The sequence below is a fragment of the Mirounga leonina genome, unplaced genomic scaffold, assembly GCF_011800145.1.
Source record: "Mirounga leonina isolate KUSES-001 unplaced genomic scaffold, KU_Mleo_1.0 Mir_204, whole genome shotgun sequence".
NCBI classification, from domain to species: Eukaryota; Metazoa; Chordata; class Mammalia; order Carnivora; family Phocidae; genus Mirounga; species Mirounga leonina.
Genome location: NW_023270513.1, coordinates 7,124,936 through 7,140,455, shown reverse-complemented (window position 1 = coordinate 7,140,455; position 15,520 = coordinate 7,124,936). Strand labels below are relative to the sequence as shown.

Below are 15,520 nucleotides of genomic sequence, written 5' to 3'. Positions count from 1 at the left end.
ACTTATTTGTGGAACATAAGGAATAGCATGGAGGACATTAGGAGAAGGAAGGGAAAAATGAAGGGGGGAATCAGAGGGGGAGACGAACCATGAGAGACTATGGACTCCGAGAAACAATCTGAGGGTTTCAGAGGGGAGGGTGGAGTGGGGGGATGAGGTAGCCGGGTGATGGGTATTAAGAAGGGCATGTGTTGTAATGAGCACAGGGTGTTATCTGCAACTAATGAATCACTGAACACTACATCAAAAACTAATGATGTTCTATGTGGTGGCTAACTGAACATCATAAAGAAAAAGCAACTCCCCCCCAAAATGAAGTCAAAGAACCAGAAAGGACCTCAGATAAGGCCCCTAAATAATGCTAGTGTTGTTGGTGATGGGTCATCTAGGCTAGGCAGTGTGATGCTGACATCAGGAGATTCTAATAGGTTGGAGAGAGAGAAGCTAACCAACCTTCTAATCCTACTAAATGTACAACTCAATGGAATTAGACAATGGTTACAATATAAAATTTTATTGCCAATAAAAGCCTTTAATAACTCATTTATCCCGTTTCAGTAGGACCTTATTCTTTCTGATGAAAATCCAGTCATAGCATCTCTCATTAAAAATAAAATTATTTTGAAATAAATAAATATATAAAATAAATAGCATATACATTTCATAAATAGTTTGTTCTTATGCACAGTATCCATGCTTACATTTTAATATCATTTTCTTACAACCTACCCCATCTCCCACTTCCAGTGGCAGGAAAACTGCATGTCAGGACAGGTGGGAAATCTCTAGAGCCAATGCAGGGATGGCCTGCACCAGGTCATAGACCCAAGGATTTTAATGAGACTTTTCCAAAGCTCTGCATGTGGCATCTATGGAGATTCCTTGGCTTTTCATTTACCCAATGTCAAAGTTTTTGGGTAGATTGTGGGGCAAGATATCCCTGGCCCTTGGCAGGGGCCCCATTTCTTTCTTGTGCCACCTCAGGGGAAAGAACATGAGTAAAGAAAAAAGTATATACAGGATTCCCTCCAGCCCACCCCCTCCACCCATCTCCCTCCCCCAAATAACCCAACCTTGATATACACTTTGAACAAAGGAACAGCTGGGTTGAGTTGAACAGGAAGTGGTCCTCTGTTATCTAAATTGATAGGAAAGAGGATTGAAAAGCTATGAGTATAGTGCTTGCAGAGACGACTGTGGCCCTAGAGTACAGGGGTCACAGAGGTCACACTAGGGGTCCATTACCTATAGCGGAAGAGGTCTCTGGACATGGAGGGCAACTTAGAAGGATCTACTGGCCTGGGCAAAAAGTGAGTAAATTTCTGGTGTCGTTTAGTCCTGTATCCCTCCCGGGGTGAGCCGTCTTTATTCAAGGCCACATAATACTGTCTCTCCGAGTCCAAGTGTTTGTACAAGGTGGAAGCATAGGTGTTGTACCAGTTTTCTTCAAATTGTTCCCGGAACACACATTCACGTGTGAGTTTCTTCTGTGAAGATGAGAAAATAAAGCAGAGCCTATTATATGACTATTTCTCCCATCCCAGCTTGCAGAAATAGCAATAACACATTGATGTTAGAAAATTTCAGTCCTATTTCCCAGTATTCCTGAGGCATCTTCTTTCCAAATAGCACAAAACAGTCCTGTCTGTATGGCCTTCATCCTCTTTCATGAACCACACAGAAATGTTTTAGGTGAGATCTTTCCCAAAGGCAGGAGACCAAAGGAGATGGCCTCACCTGGCTCTCTGAGCCTGAAAATTTCTGCTATGGCCTCCCAATGCTCCTCTGGCCCCTGAGTTTTCTCCCTACTTCGGGCAAATAATGTCAAATCCATTGAGATTACAGTCAACCATGTCACCTAACAGGCAAAGGCCTTGGATCTATATAAAGCTCCATGGGAGGTGAGTTATGATCTCTCCTAATGAAGGGTCTCAGGCCTGTCAGTTGGAAGCTCAGAAAAGATCTCCTTGAAAAGTGCCTCCAATCTGGCTACTTCAAGCTAGCAGCTCCTGAGGCAGGTCTCTTGCCTCTGTGCCTTCTCACACTTGATCCAGCTGGCATACTGCTTGCTGGGGTTGCCGATATGGAGTGCTGGGGACAGGCCTATCTCTTAGGTGTCAGGGAAAAATGTGCTCTGAGTTCATGGGGTGCAGGCAGCCAGAAAGCATGCTCTGTGACTCAAAAGGCAAACCCAGGAGTTGGGCTCCCCCGAAAGGGTTAAGGTCAGCGAAGTCACTCACCATTCCCCAGCTCTGGGCTAGGTTCCAGAATAGAGAACGTGTACTGCGGCCAACCCAGTCCTAGCTGGGGACTTAGGGCTGTCACCAGACCCTGGAGCCCTCACTCTTCATTTGTTTGTTTCATTTGGCCTCTGGGATTCAGCTGAAGCAGTCTGGAAATCAGGGACTGTGTTTTCAGTCTCAGAATCTCTATCTGAAGGCCAGCCCTTCCACTGCCTATTTTTGTGCCAGCTCGTCTGCTACTCTTCTAGGTGCCCAGTAAAATTCATAGGTGCTCCTCGGGAGTGCAAATGCCCCCAACCCTTACCCTCTGTTGACAAACCAGCACAATTTACTGTTATCACCAGGCTGGCTGGGCCTCTAATGGAAGAGGTGAAAGCAAAGGTACCATAGAAAAGCTGATGTTTTGATGGGAACTGGATGAGTGAAAGTGTTATTATATAGCAAGCTCCTGGGCAGCCAAGAAGCACCTAGAAGACACTAATCCTTCGCAGTTGATAGAAGTATTTCAAGTGTGAGATAAATGTTTTTATGTTTTTGCCTTACGTAGTCCAAATACCTCTGATGAAAAGAAAACCTTCAACTTACCGACCCATATAGTTCTCCTCGCTCATTCATTCCTAAGTACAGGCCAGAGTCCACTCCCCGGATGCTGATCAACCCCACTGCCAGGCTGATAAACTCCAGGATTCCTAGAGCAAAAAAGTGAATGCCATTTCTATTACTGATGTCAAGCTAAGAGGGAGCTGTTCAGGTGACATGAGCTACTAGTCATTTATCCTCAACTGGAGGCCAGCCCTGTATGCCTTTGGTGAGTTACCTCATGAAACCATCTTTTGCAGCAAGAATGGAACCTCAGAAAATGTACTGAGTCTCCCCGGGCCTCGGTTTTTCCCCATGTAAGAGGGGCGAAACAATCTGTTACTCAACACTCTTAGAGATATTATGAGGAAGAGACCACGAGCAGGCTTTGGCTACGAAAGCTCCATGATTACAAGGTACCATTGCTGTTAAATACCACCATTTCAAGAAATGGGAGGGTAGCTTTCTAAATGGAAGAATGTGGCTAGATTTCTGTATCTTCGCAAAGTCACTTCCCTCCTCCCTAGAGCACACAGCATTACCCTCTTGTCCTCTAGGCTGAATTTGTTTTGCACCCTCTTAGCTCCCATGTCCTCAAAGCCACATGAGGCTGTCAACTGCCTGCAGCTGACTCTAACAAAGGCCACACAGTCTACTCACTAAGTCTGTGTGTCCTGCCTATGGCAGTAGGCAAAAAACATGGCCTGGTGAGAGCTTTCTCCTAAAATATGCTCTTAGCCAGTGCAGACCCAGGCTGACAAGCCTGTCGTTTTTCCCCTTGTCTCTTTAGAATTTTAAGTTTATCCATGGCAAGGAGTTGACAGGTAGTACTCGACTTGATACTGATTTGAGATGTTGCAACTTTAAGGGGAAAGTTTGGAAGACATTCAGAAACATCCCTCTAGCTGACAAGGATAGAGGTGAGGAGTTGGAAATGTTTTCATTTACCCAGCAGCAGCAGGAGAAAAAAAAAATCAACTTCTAAGAGGGGAAAAAAGACCCAGAACTTAAAACCTGGTGGTGCTGAAGACTACAGTTTTGTCCTAAGATAGCACATCTTTTATTCTATGGATACAGATATAGCGGTCAAGTAGATTCCTCTTTGATATTCCTGTCTCTAACCATGTCTTCCAACGTACAGACCAAAGCTTGATATGACTGACTCACAGAGGCATCCAAAGGTATGAAATGAGCTCACATCTGGCTGCTTTTCTTACCCCCCAAAATGCAATTCTTAAGAGTAATCGTATTCTATGTAATCTACATAGGGAGTGGAACTGATTCCTTAAAGATTACTTAAGAAATGAAGTGGTTAATTTTGAAATTGGACTCAAAGCTCCAGTGGGAAGTCTCCTGAAAAGCCCCAGTGATTTGGGCTGGTGGATGGGTGTGCAGATGTGGCAGCTTTAGGGCACATGTTTCCACGACCCACTTGGATCTCTTTGAAGAATGCAAAGGTCTGTTGCCATCGTATGGCCTCCGACATTGAAATCCTTCAAGTTTTATTCTCAGTCAGGTTGCTCTTAACTTCTACAGTACAAGGAAGGCATTTTGGGAAAAGAGACTGACACATGATGGTAGGAGGAGAAGGGCTGGTGTCAAGTAGGGATTAAGCAGGAAGGGATGTGATGGATCAAACCCATTAGTTGCATTGCGCAAGTTGTCCGATTTGGGTTCTGCCTCGTTTAACATTTTAATAAATGACTTGTAAGAGGACATAGAGGAACCACTTACCCTAGTTCCAGAAGATGTACAGCCGAGGAGGTGACACCACAATCAAAATCCAAAGAGATTTCAAGAGGATGGGAAAATGAGCTGACTCCAACAAAATAAGCTTTAATTAGAATAAATGTAAAGTCCTGCACTTTGGTCCCCAGACGGATTACTCAAGATGTGTTGTGCTTGGGTTTTTGTTGGGGGATGGTGAGCCTCAAGTGCAGACAGTTGAGTTAATCGTGCTCCTTGTCTTATGGCCTAGTATCATAATTGGTCTGTGCAAGGGCTTTTTATTCATCCATTTCTTTTTATTTCTGTATTCTGCTCTCATCCTCCTCCCCACTTCAGGCAACCATGTATATTTTCTTGAAAACACGTAATATTCTTTTGTGTTTCCATGCATTTGCTTTAAATACAAGTCAGCGCACCTCTGGAATGTGGAGATGTGGCTTAGCAACACATACACGACAATGACCAAGAGATTTGACTGAACAAGGTAAGCTCAGTATGAGTGATTCATGATATTAAAAAGCTGATGTAGAACTAGTCATGTAAAAATTAAAGTTTATCGAAAAGCTAATGTGAAACAAACAAAGAAAAGCTAATGTGACCGAAGGCTGCACTGACAGAGGCCTAGCAACCGGCAAAAGGGAAGAGACGGCCCCACTCTGTCCCGCCTTAGAGCACCCTGAGCACTGGTTTTAGTTCTACTGTGTTTAAAGAGGTCTACGGAGAAACAGGAGTGTGTTCAAAGGAGAGTGGCCAGGATGGCAGGCAAACAAGAAACCAGGTCACGGTTCGGTTCTGTGTGCTAAACTTTGAGGGACACCAACCTGCTGGAGCCTTCGAGTTTGCTAACTCTTTCCTCTTTGTTAATTCTTTCCTCTGCTTAAACTGCTTCTGAGCTTCAAATCTTAGTTCCCTCATTCTCTAAGTATCTCATGTCTCTGACCACCCTGAGCTCATGAAGTAGCAGAAGGCAGCTTGTGATCTCACTGGCCAAGACCTGGTGTGAGAACAAATCATGAAACACAAGAGGTGTGGCCATTTGAGTCACCACAGTTTTTCTCCAACTCTCTGTTAACCCCGATGCCAAAGGACAGATCATACAGGAAGCCACTTGGGTTGTGTCCAGTAACAAGGGTCTCCAACAGCTGGAATCATCCCTGCCCAGCTGTCTTGGGGCATCATTTTCCTTTGCCAACTTTCCTATTAGCTGGATTCAAACTGTGGGAACCCAGGGGCACATGATGATGGAACAGATACTCCTAAACCTCCTGAATCCCAGCCAGCATGAAGGGAGAGAGAAAACAAGCTGTTTTCACATTTTCCCAGTTACAGTTGGAGAGGGGTATTAACAGCGAAGTGTGGAGGCCAAGTATCAAGCAGACAATGTTTGTCTTCAGTACTCTCGCCCCCTTCGAGGTCCAGGACCTCCCTCTACTCTGCCTCATCTTGACCTGTCCATCTCAGGCTCTGGCCTCCGCTTGACAATTTCCAGACTCTTCTTCCATCTTTCCCCCCATGGCCTCAGTCAAAACAGATCTGTCCTGAGCTCCACTGCTCCAGAACCTCGCTAGACCGTTGGCTAACGTGTCCTTGAATCAGTCTGGCTCCATGATTTGCCTGAGCCCCCTCAATCATCCTTTCAGGGCCTTCGGGGCCAAGACAGTGCTGCTCTGGCATCCTGACAACTAAGGAGCAGACTGCTCAAAAACCAAAGCAGCTGCATTAGCCTGCCCCTTCACACCTGGTGGGAGGCCTCTCCTCCAGTCTGGCTCCCAGGCTCTGCTCTGCCAGTCCACAGGTGCCCCCTCAGGAATGTCAGTACCCCGTGAACCTCATGTAAATGCCACCAGCCAAGCAGAGATTGAAATACTCCCAACCACTGATTGAAGAATGGAGTGGGGGAGGGGGGGGAGTGTAGGCTATGCCAACAGGTTATTATTTGGAGTCGTGGCTGCTCTTGGGCTCAGCCTGACTCGTTCTGAACACATGGATTCCAGGGTAATCCTTGGGGGCCCTGCTCTCCAATTACAACAAATAGCTATTTACTTTACATGGCCTTTGGAGACTACCTCCTCCCCCCAAGCAGAAATCTATAATATTTTATATCTTAAGTCTGGCCTACTTTACCCTGCTGGAATGTTGACTGCTAAGGCACTTATGGAATGTTAAAGTTTCGATTTATTGAATACCCTGGCTGATTAACTCAAATGTGGAGGGAGGAGAGTTAGCAAACTCAAACGCCACCTCTTTCTTTGCCAAAAGCTAAACTGAGAAAGAGTAAATGTGTGTTTGAAAGTTGGCAGGGCAGGTTACAAAGAGACAGCTTTGACTAGTTATCATTTCCTTTACAGGAAATACATGGAACTGCCAGGAAGCCAGGGAAGGAGGAAAGGGAAAAGGTGGTGCAGAGGTGGTCTCAGGCAGTGTTATTTTAAAAGGCAAAACCAAAAATGAAGCAGTCAGTGAAGCAGCAATGAAAACATCCCTTCCTCCTGCCAGTTTTATTTCCTTTGGTTTCTCCTTAAACTTACCCTTAGCAGGCCTGAGAGATGAAAGGAAATCAAGATGTGTCCTTAGGGAGGTAATTAAAGACCACTTATCCCAAGAGCCTATTACTAATTTATGTTGACCTTGTAGGTTATTGGGCTCAGCTCAGGCACGGAGTCAGACAAACGCTAGCTGCTGGAAGCCAAGCTCATAGTTCCTCCACCTCTGTTGCTCCCACCCTACATTTCTCCCTCATTTCGCGATTTTTCTTTTTATATACCAGGAATGAGCTACTCCAATATCTTCAGGCCATTTCTGGGAGACTTTGGGAGGTTCTGAGGCCGGGGTGGGAGTCCCATTCCTTCCGAAGAGGAACAAAAGGGAACTGCAAAGTCACGAGTGATGGAAGGGGAAGGAGCCAAGTTAATACTCCCTCCTCCCTGACCGCACCTATCACCCTTTGGAGGACCCGCTGCAAATTCATACAGACACCTGCACCCCTCCATTACTCCCACCCCACACACAACCCACTGTCCTCCAGATCTGTGAGGGCCTTTTTCCAAGATGACATAGACCTCATTAGGGTTCCTGCTTGCTCCCAGCAAGGAAGACCAGCCCTGACCTTAAGTTGTTTGCTAGACTTGGCCTTGCCCAGGCACTGGCCTCTGGGACCCCCACCCCTGCCCCCGCCCTGCCTTTTACTGTGCACTCCAGATGCAGCTCTAGCAAGGCAGGGGAATAGGCGGATGGGGAGGTTGGGGGGGGGGAGGGAAGGGGGGGGAGGGTGGGATAAAGAAGGCAACGGGTATCATGCCGGAGGGTTGGCAGAGCCTCTTACTGGCTTAGGGATAGAAGGTGTCCTTGGGCCGCAGGGTTCTTGGGAAGAAGTGGAGGGCATTGGGGGATGGGGTTCCCAAGTAAAGGTAGCTGTCACAGCACCTGAATTATGGTTTAGTAGAGAATAGGAAATTGAAAATAAAAGTGGCCAAATTACTGAGGAATGAACACATTTGTTTAGAAACCTAATGATCTCCATCCCACATCAAGGTTTATACTAATTATGTTTTGTACGTGAGACAGGCAGCTGTGCCCTTTCAACAATCCGCCGGGTGTTGAGCAGAGAAAATCCTGTTCGGAGCCTGTACATTTCCTGTCCTGGGCCCAGGAGACACCTGTTTCTGGGGCTGGGAGTGGGCCCAGGACCGTTTCCTCCCTGTGAGGCAAGGAGTCCAGACGTATGTCCAGGCAAAAGCAGACCCAGGGCTGTGCCCTTCCAGAGTGGACAGCGGGAGGCTGCCCCAGTTTCTCCAAGACCCAGCTCGCGCCTTGCTGCCCGGACTGGCCTCCTCCCCGGGCAGAGCAAGCCAGACGCAGGCAGGTGCCACGGCTGCCGGCTGCCGAGTCCCCGTCTGCCAAAAGCGATTCCGGCGCGGACCGCGCGCCCACCACATCCACAGCCCAGGAAGGCTTCTGCGGCAGACAATCGGCCGCGACAACCCCGCTGCCCTCGAGACGCCGCGCCACAGCCACGGTCCCTGGCCTCCTCGGCGGGTGGCGGGCGCTCCTACCCTTCTCCAGCTCCACCTGCTTTTCATCCTAAGCGCGGCGTCGGGTGTCAGAATGCTCCCCCGGCTACGGGGGAGGGAAGAAGGGTGGAGTGGGGGAATGCGAGGCCGCACCTCAAGGCGCCCCCGCCTCCTCCCGAGAGCGTCTGAGGGTGCCAGGCGCCCTGACGCCGCGAGGCTCAAGTTTGCGCCATCCGATCCCGCCTGCCCCGCGTCCCTGGCCGTCTCCCGCCTCGACGGGCCCGGACGGCACGGAGCTGGGGGCGGCCCGCGCGGGCCCGGAGCCGGAGCCCCGCGCCGTTGGCTCCCCAGCGAGCCGTCCGCTTGCTTCCCGTCCCTCCCGGCCGCGTCCTCACCGAAACGGCTGTGGTCGTGGCGGGTGCCGTGCACTGTGCCGTTGGGGAAGATCTCCAGGTGGAAGCCGGTGCGGCAGTAGAGCTGGCGGCGCCGCAGGATCCCCTTCAGGTGGGCGAAGTCTGTGGGCGAGCCGCGCTGCAGCTTCCCCTCGATCTGGCCTAGGCGCTCGTTCAGGAAACCCGGGGAGTCAGCTAAGGGCACGGTCCCCAGAGACGAGGAGAAGCCGTGCAGATCCCAGTCCAAGGAGGCGAAGACCCCCCCCACCTCCGCCATGGCGGGGTGCGCGGGGCCGAGCTGGGGCCGCGGGGCGCCAACTACCTCTCCCCTCAGCGAGCGCAGGCGACTCCGCGGCGCTTGTTCGCTCCCTCGCTCGCTCCGCGCTCTGCCTAGCTGCAGTCGACGTCTGTTCGCGTCCAAGGAACTTCTCAGCGGCGGGGCAACGAGCTCCTGACCTTGCTCTCAGTCAAAGTGGCGCTTCCCTTACGCGTCCATCTCCCTAGGCCTCTCATAGCTGGCTTCGTCGAGCTATCAGATGCAAACGGCACTTTATATACATACCCACTCCCCTTACATTGACATATTGGATATTTAAATACAAGCCACACCTCACTGGCATCCCCTCGGAGATTGGTGTGTGGGTCCCCCCCCCCCCTTGTATCCATTTGGCTCTTTTTGGAAGGGAGGGGGTGAGGGAGGAGAGAGCGAGCGAGCTTCACTCCCTCTTTTATTATGAAAAAAATGGCAGGAAAAAGCTACACATTGCAGTGAGGCATAACTGCTTTTGGCAGGTTTTTCTGAAACTGCTGATGAAATAACGGAGCCCAGTGCGTGGAGACTGTTGGCGCCCACGTCCACTCAGGCCTGTTGAGTGGAGGTCTGTTGGCTGCGCGGGGGCAGTTCCCACCTCCCACGCGTCGTCAGGCTCCTCGCGTTCGGAAAGTGGCTTGAGACCAGGGGTGGGGGTTCACGCGTTCCTGAGCCCTTCTGGTTCCCCAGCTGGCCGAAAACTGCAGAAGGGGCGCCTGGCCCGGGACTGGGGCTCCTTGGTTTCTTTGTTCTGTTGCCCATCTCCAGTCCCACTCCCCACCTGTAGGTCGGTGGGGGCTGAGGAAGTGAAAAATCCGGAGGCGAATGAAGTTGCAAAATTTGGGAATGGGGGTGGTAGCGGTCCCTGCCGGCACCAAGGCGGGGTCTTTAAGGGGTCTGGGAGGAGCGGGAAACCCCACGGAGGAAAGAAGCCTTTTTTTTTTTTTTTTTAAGGGACGTTTACAGCTTAGGAAAAGTATGGGGGAGTAAGAAATAGAAAGTGATCTTTTTGAAAACCGATCTCCACTGGCTTTCTGGGCGCGCTTTTACAAGGCTCTTGAGAGCAAACCCGATGAGAGGCCATTGGAAGGCTGGTGGGGGCTTCCCCCCACCTCTTTTCTTGTTGGAAACAGGTGTTTCCTTGCTGTGTCCTGTGTCCTGCTCCGAGATATTCTATCAGGAAGAGCCGCAGTTGGAGCAGGAACTAGCGGCAGTCAAGGGCAACCCGTAGCGTCAAGAAGACCTGGGGAGCAGGTGCCCAGCCTGCCCAGCTCCCCCACGCCTCTGCCCCACACCTGAACCCTGGGGCCCCTCTCAGGCCCTGGCGCTCAGCGACCCGCTCGCCTATTCACCTGCGTTGTCGCCTGCGGTTTGCACCCGCAGTGGGCTCTGGCTGTGTTACGGTCTCCCGCAGGAGAAGCTGAGCAGAGCGAGCACCTCCACCTCCGCCGCGCTCCCGCCTTTGCAGCGCCTCCTGCTGGAGAACCCGTGTCTCACGGCCAGTTTGAACTCAGGGTCTCCCTGAGAAGAAAACCGATTTAGCTCTTCAGTTAGGGCAATTTGATTTCTGCTCCTGGGCACCCACGTGCACCGCAGGCTCACTCTGTGGAACTGTAGCAATTCTCGGTTTGGAACATCGTGGCTTGGTTCTGGTGTGCCTCCTTAGCCTAAGACAGAACCTCCTGAGCCAAGCACAAGATCCGGCACACAGTAGGTGCTCAGAAATCATCTTCTGATGTGCTCCCAGTAGTCGGGGACACAGATGAAAATGCTCTTCCCATTGTAAGGGACACAGAAATGCAAACGATGGCGTCCCTATTGGAGTATTTATGGATGAAAGGACAGGCTATCTGGGATTTACTGTAATCCAGTGTGAGACGGCAGAGGGAGTGGAGGTATAGTTGCAATGATAGTGTTCATAGGTTACTCATTGTTGAGGCTGGGTGATGGGTACATGGATGTTCAATTTAAATTCCCTCTACTTGATATAAAAACATACACACGTGAACTCTTTCATAATAAAAAGCTTTTGAAAGTGGGACTGACATAAAACGAGGAAATCATTCCTTCGTTCTTCATTCTTCCCTTTGAAGAGGTGAATTTAGTGAGAAGGTAGGGCAGAGGGGCGGAGGTTAAGACAAGTACATAAAAGACTAGAGGGCCTGGGTGGCTCAGTCAGTGAAGCGGCTGCCTTCAGCGCAGGTCATGATCTCGGGGTCCTGGGATGGAGCCCCCCCTTCGCACTCAGCTGGGAATCTGCTTGTCCCTCTCCCTCTGCCCCTCCCCCCGCTTGTGCTCCCTCTGTCTCTCTCTCGAATAAATAAAATCTTTAAACGTCTAGAATACCAGCTAGTATAAGGTGCACAGTGCTGTGTGAATTCAGAAGGCAGAAAGAAGACTGATCTGGGGCTTTAGGGCTAGATTCTGGGCCAAAGTGTGGCCTTTGTAATGGATGGACCATGAAGGGAAGATGGGAAGGGTCTTGCAAATTTTGATGGGCCACTTCCAGGAAGGGGAAAAGAGTAACAAAGCAAATGGGACAATTTAAATGATAAAGACTAATTCTTGGGAGTTTTAATGTCACATGAAACAATGTAGATGAAACTGCTTTGAGAAGTATGTGATTGTAAAGGATTTAGATGTCTCTGTGATGATATAAAGGTGAAAGGCCATTTCCTCAACAATTACATCAGGGAATTTCTGCATTCTTTGTCCCCCAACATTCCTAAAGTCACCAACCACAGTTGCAGATCTGGTGTCCTACCTGATCAAAGGTCAGGGATATAAGCATTCTATCGCCCCTCTGGGGCTTTTCTGAGATTAAGCTGACTGATGATTCTATTTTAAAGATTTTGCTTATTTATGGATTTGAAAGAGAGAGGGAAGAGTGAGTGGGGGGAGGGGCAGCGGGAGAGGGAGAGAGAATCCCAAGCCAACAACTCCGTGCTGAATGCAGAGCTGAGGTGGGCTCCATCTCACAACCCAGAGAGATCAAGACCTGAGCCAAAACCAAGGGTGGACACTTAATTGACTGAACCACCCAGGTGCCCCCTGATGATTCTATTATAAACAATGTTTCCATGAAGTGGTCCAATTGACAGCACTTTTATGAGAGTTATTTAATTTTCACAACATTGTGGATTAGGAAGTGCCATATCCCTATTTTAGAGGGGAGGTTAGGTGACTAACACAGAATCATATAGTTAATAAGCAGAGTCGTAATTTCATCTCAGATCCACTGGGGGCAAATTACTGTCAATTTATGGGTCTTGGGATTATGCAAAGATCAGTGTGTTGAGGACAGTGAGATATCAGAATATTTTGTTTAATAGAAAACCCTCAGCAGGACACAACCTCTGGCCAGGGTTGTGTTGGATATATGGGATGAGAGGAAAATGTACATGAAAAAAGAAGCAACCCACACTGGATTGAGGACAACACTTTTAAAGTGAAGATGACTTCACAGTGGTGTTGTGAGGATGTAATGAAGTCACCGATGGAAAGTGTCCAGCATTCTGTCTGGTACATAAAAGACACTCAACACATCTGAGATTCCATCCTTCTTTCCCAATATCTCATAGGGTTGATATGAAAAATAAAGCAACCTATGTGAAAAAGACATAGGAAAAAAAAAAAAAAACCTCCTTAAGAAACAAGAGAGTTCTGACTCGGGCTGTAAGTGACCAGAAACTGGGGGCAGCCCGCTGGGATCTGTTCCTTGAGGAAGGAGACAGTGAAGCTAATAATGCTGGTACTCACTTCCCACCCCCACCACTCACTGCCCCCTACACACCCAGGAGGTGGGAAAGATGTCTGGAATTGTTGCTCAGCCTAGTTCTTAATTTTCCCTACAGCTTATAAATGTTTTCTCCTTTCTAACTTAGTTTCCTCGAGAAGGGGCATGGGGAGCTGTATTGCTAGGCAAATCCTGAAGGGGGTGTAGTTAATACCATCAATGGCTCCTATTTACTGGGCGCTCACCTTGGGTTAAGCATTGCCCTAGGTGCTTTACGTGCATTATCTTCCTAAGCCTTATCGCAACTCTGAGAAACAGTTTTGTTCCCATTTCACAGCTGAGGAAGCTGAGGCACAAAGATATTCAATAATTGGTAGCAGAGGTTGGACTTAAACTGTTGATTTTAAGTTAGGACCTGACCCTAGCATTACACCGCCTCGGTCTATTTACTTCAAAAAGAACTTATATTGCTCCTTTATCCTTCGTTCCTACCTTTCCTTTCTTTCTGCTTTCCTTGTGGAAAAGTATATAGTGTAGCAGTTGCACACTTCATCTCTGGTGTCAGACTGCCTGGGTTCAAATCCCAACTTGAAGCCATTCTAGGTGTTGAAGCCTCAGTTTCCTCTTTCTGGATGATGATGACGATGACGATAGTCATGACCTCCTAGGGTTGCTGTGAGGTTTAAATGAAATAATACACAGAATGTACTTAAACCTGTGCCTGGCACATGTTAAGTGGTCATTGTTCTTAGTAGTATTTACATCCTGCCTGGCCCCAGTCCGATTTCCTCCCCAGGTTTCCTCAAGCCATGCTCATTTTTTCCTAAGGGAGAGATGAGAACACTGGCCGAGTCATCCCAAAGCAATCAGTTTCAATTCTATTACTCCTTCTCTGTGATATTGGGCCAGTCTTGTTCTCTCTGGGCTTTAGAGGCTTGTCTCAGAAATGAGATGACCAAACTGTCACCTGTCTGTGGGCAGGCAGGTAATGACAGAGTGGCGGTCTGAGAAAAACAGGAAATTGCTCTTTTGTAAATTCCATATACTGAACATTCTAAGTGCCTGGCATTATCTAAGTGCCTTACATTTAAATCACTTCACACCACCACCAGGTAGATGCTATTATTACTCCGATTTCTAACGGATGGCAAAACTGAGGGCTAGAAAGATTAAGTAACTTGCTCAAGGTGATACAGATTATAGGTGCTGGGGCTGAAATTCAGACCCTGGAAAGTGGCCTCAGAGTCCATCCTGTTGGTCACCACACTACTCTGAAAAAGTGTTGGGACCTGGTTCAAAAGAGATGTTACCCAATCTTCTTCTGGACAAAAAAAATCCAGGTAAAAAGACCAGTCTTTTTTTTCCTCTAGGGGGGTTTATAGCTGAGTTTGAGAAGTCTGCAAAAAGTCAGACTACATTCCGATTTCCCCACTCCAACTCAAGGGCGCAAAGAGGAAAGGTGGTCTCTTTGGCTGGAACAAGCCCCCATCTTACCTGTCTGGTCAGTCTCCTGCAGTGAGACTCAAGTCTCAAGTCTCCTTTGGGCCTACTTGCAATGGGGATAGGTAATGAACCATTTATTCTGGCTGTAACTTGCCATTAGTTGGCAGGTGATGACGTCTTTGTGAAATGATCTGTTAGTTCTTTGAGAGGAATGGGACACTGTGGAATGTGGCTCTAACCCTGGAAACCTGGGTCAATTCTCAACCTGGAGTGTGTGACTGTGAATATGAGTATCAATGGTGGATGTGTAGGTTCGGAGCTGAGTGTTGGGGGAGAAGTGTGGGCCGAGACTATGATTGTATTGGTTTTCCCAACACAAATGCATGCTTATATTTGTATTTGTGACACTGTGCAGAAGAATTTGCTTATGTCTGTGTAATAGCAAGAGTTGTGTGTTTTTTTTAATTTTTAAAGATTTTATTTATTTATTCATGAGAGACAGAGAGAGAGAGAGAGAGGCAGAGGGAGAGGGAGAAGCAGGCTCCCAAGGAGCAGGGAGCCCGATGCGGGACTCGATCCCAGGACCCTGAGATCATGACCTGAGCCGAAGGCAGATGCTTAACCATCTGAGCCACCCAGGCGCCCAAGAGTTGTGTGTTTAAGGTGTGAATAGGTGGATGAAAGTATGTGAATCTACAGAGCTCCTGCTTATTTGCCCAAAGAATATATATGAGGGTTGTGAAGCTAAACTCATTTGAATCCAAAGTCACTTCCTTTTTTTTTTTTTAACCTGAGATGATTTAGTCCCACAGCCTGATGACACATTTACCTCAGGAGATAGAGAAGCCAGCTGGGGGGGCTTCTCTGAGGTCCCAGTTTCCTTGGAACCTTGCCCAGGTAGCCTTTTAGCATCTCCTTCACACATAAAGGAAGGGAAAAAGCAGGGTCTTAAGATCAGCTCTTTGCTTCCTGGCTATGGCCTCCAATTAGGAGGACTGCCTCTCTGCTTTGCTTCTCTCTCCCTAAAACTGGGGACTTCATTCCCTTTCTGTGAGGGGTCTAAATCTCATCAGTTACAC

At 48.5% G+C, this 15,520-nt stretch overlaps 1 protein-coding gene across 1 annotated transcript; it reads right to left on the bottom strand.

Moving 5' to 3' along the window:
- Nucleotides 1-1,050: 1,050 nt before the first annotated feature.
- On the bottom strand, nt 1,051-9,946 carry FGF16 (fibroblast growth factor 16). Its single transcript, XM_035028782.1, has 3 exons — nt 8,956-9,946; nt 2,829-2,932; nt 1,051-1,487 (listed from the first exon to the last, which is right to left on the bottom strand). The coding sequence occupies exons 1-3, from the start codon at nt 9,227-9,229 to the stop codon at nt 1,242-1,244; spliced, it is 624 nt and encodes a 207-aa protein (XP_034884673.1). The 5' UTR covers nt 9,230-9,946; the 3' UTR covers nt 1,051-1,241.
- Between the last annotated feature and the right edge of the window lie 5,574 nt (nt 9,947-15,520).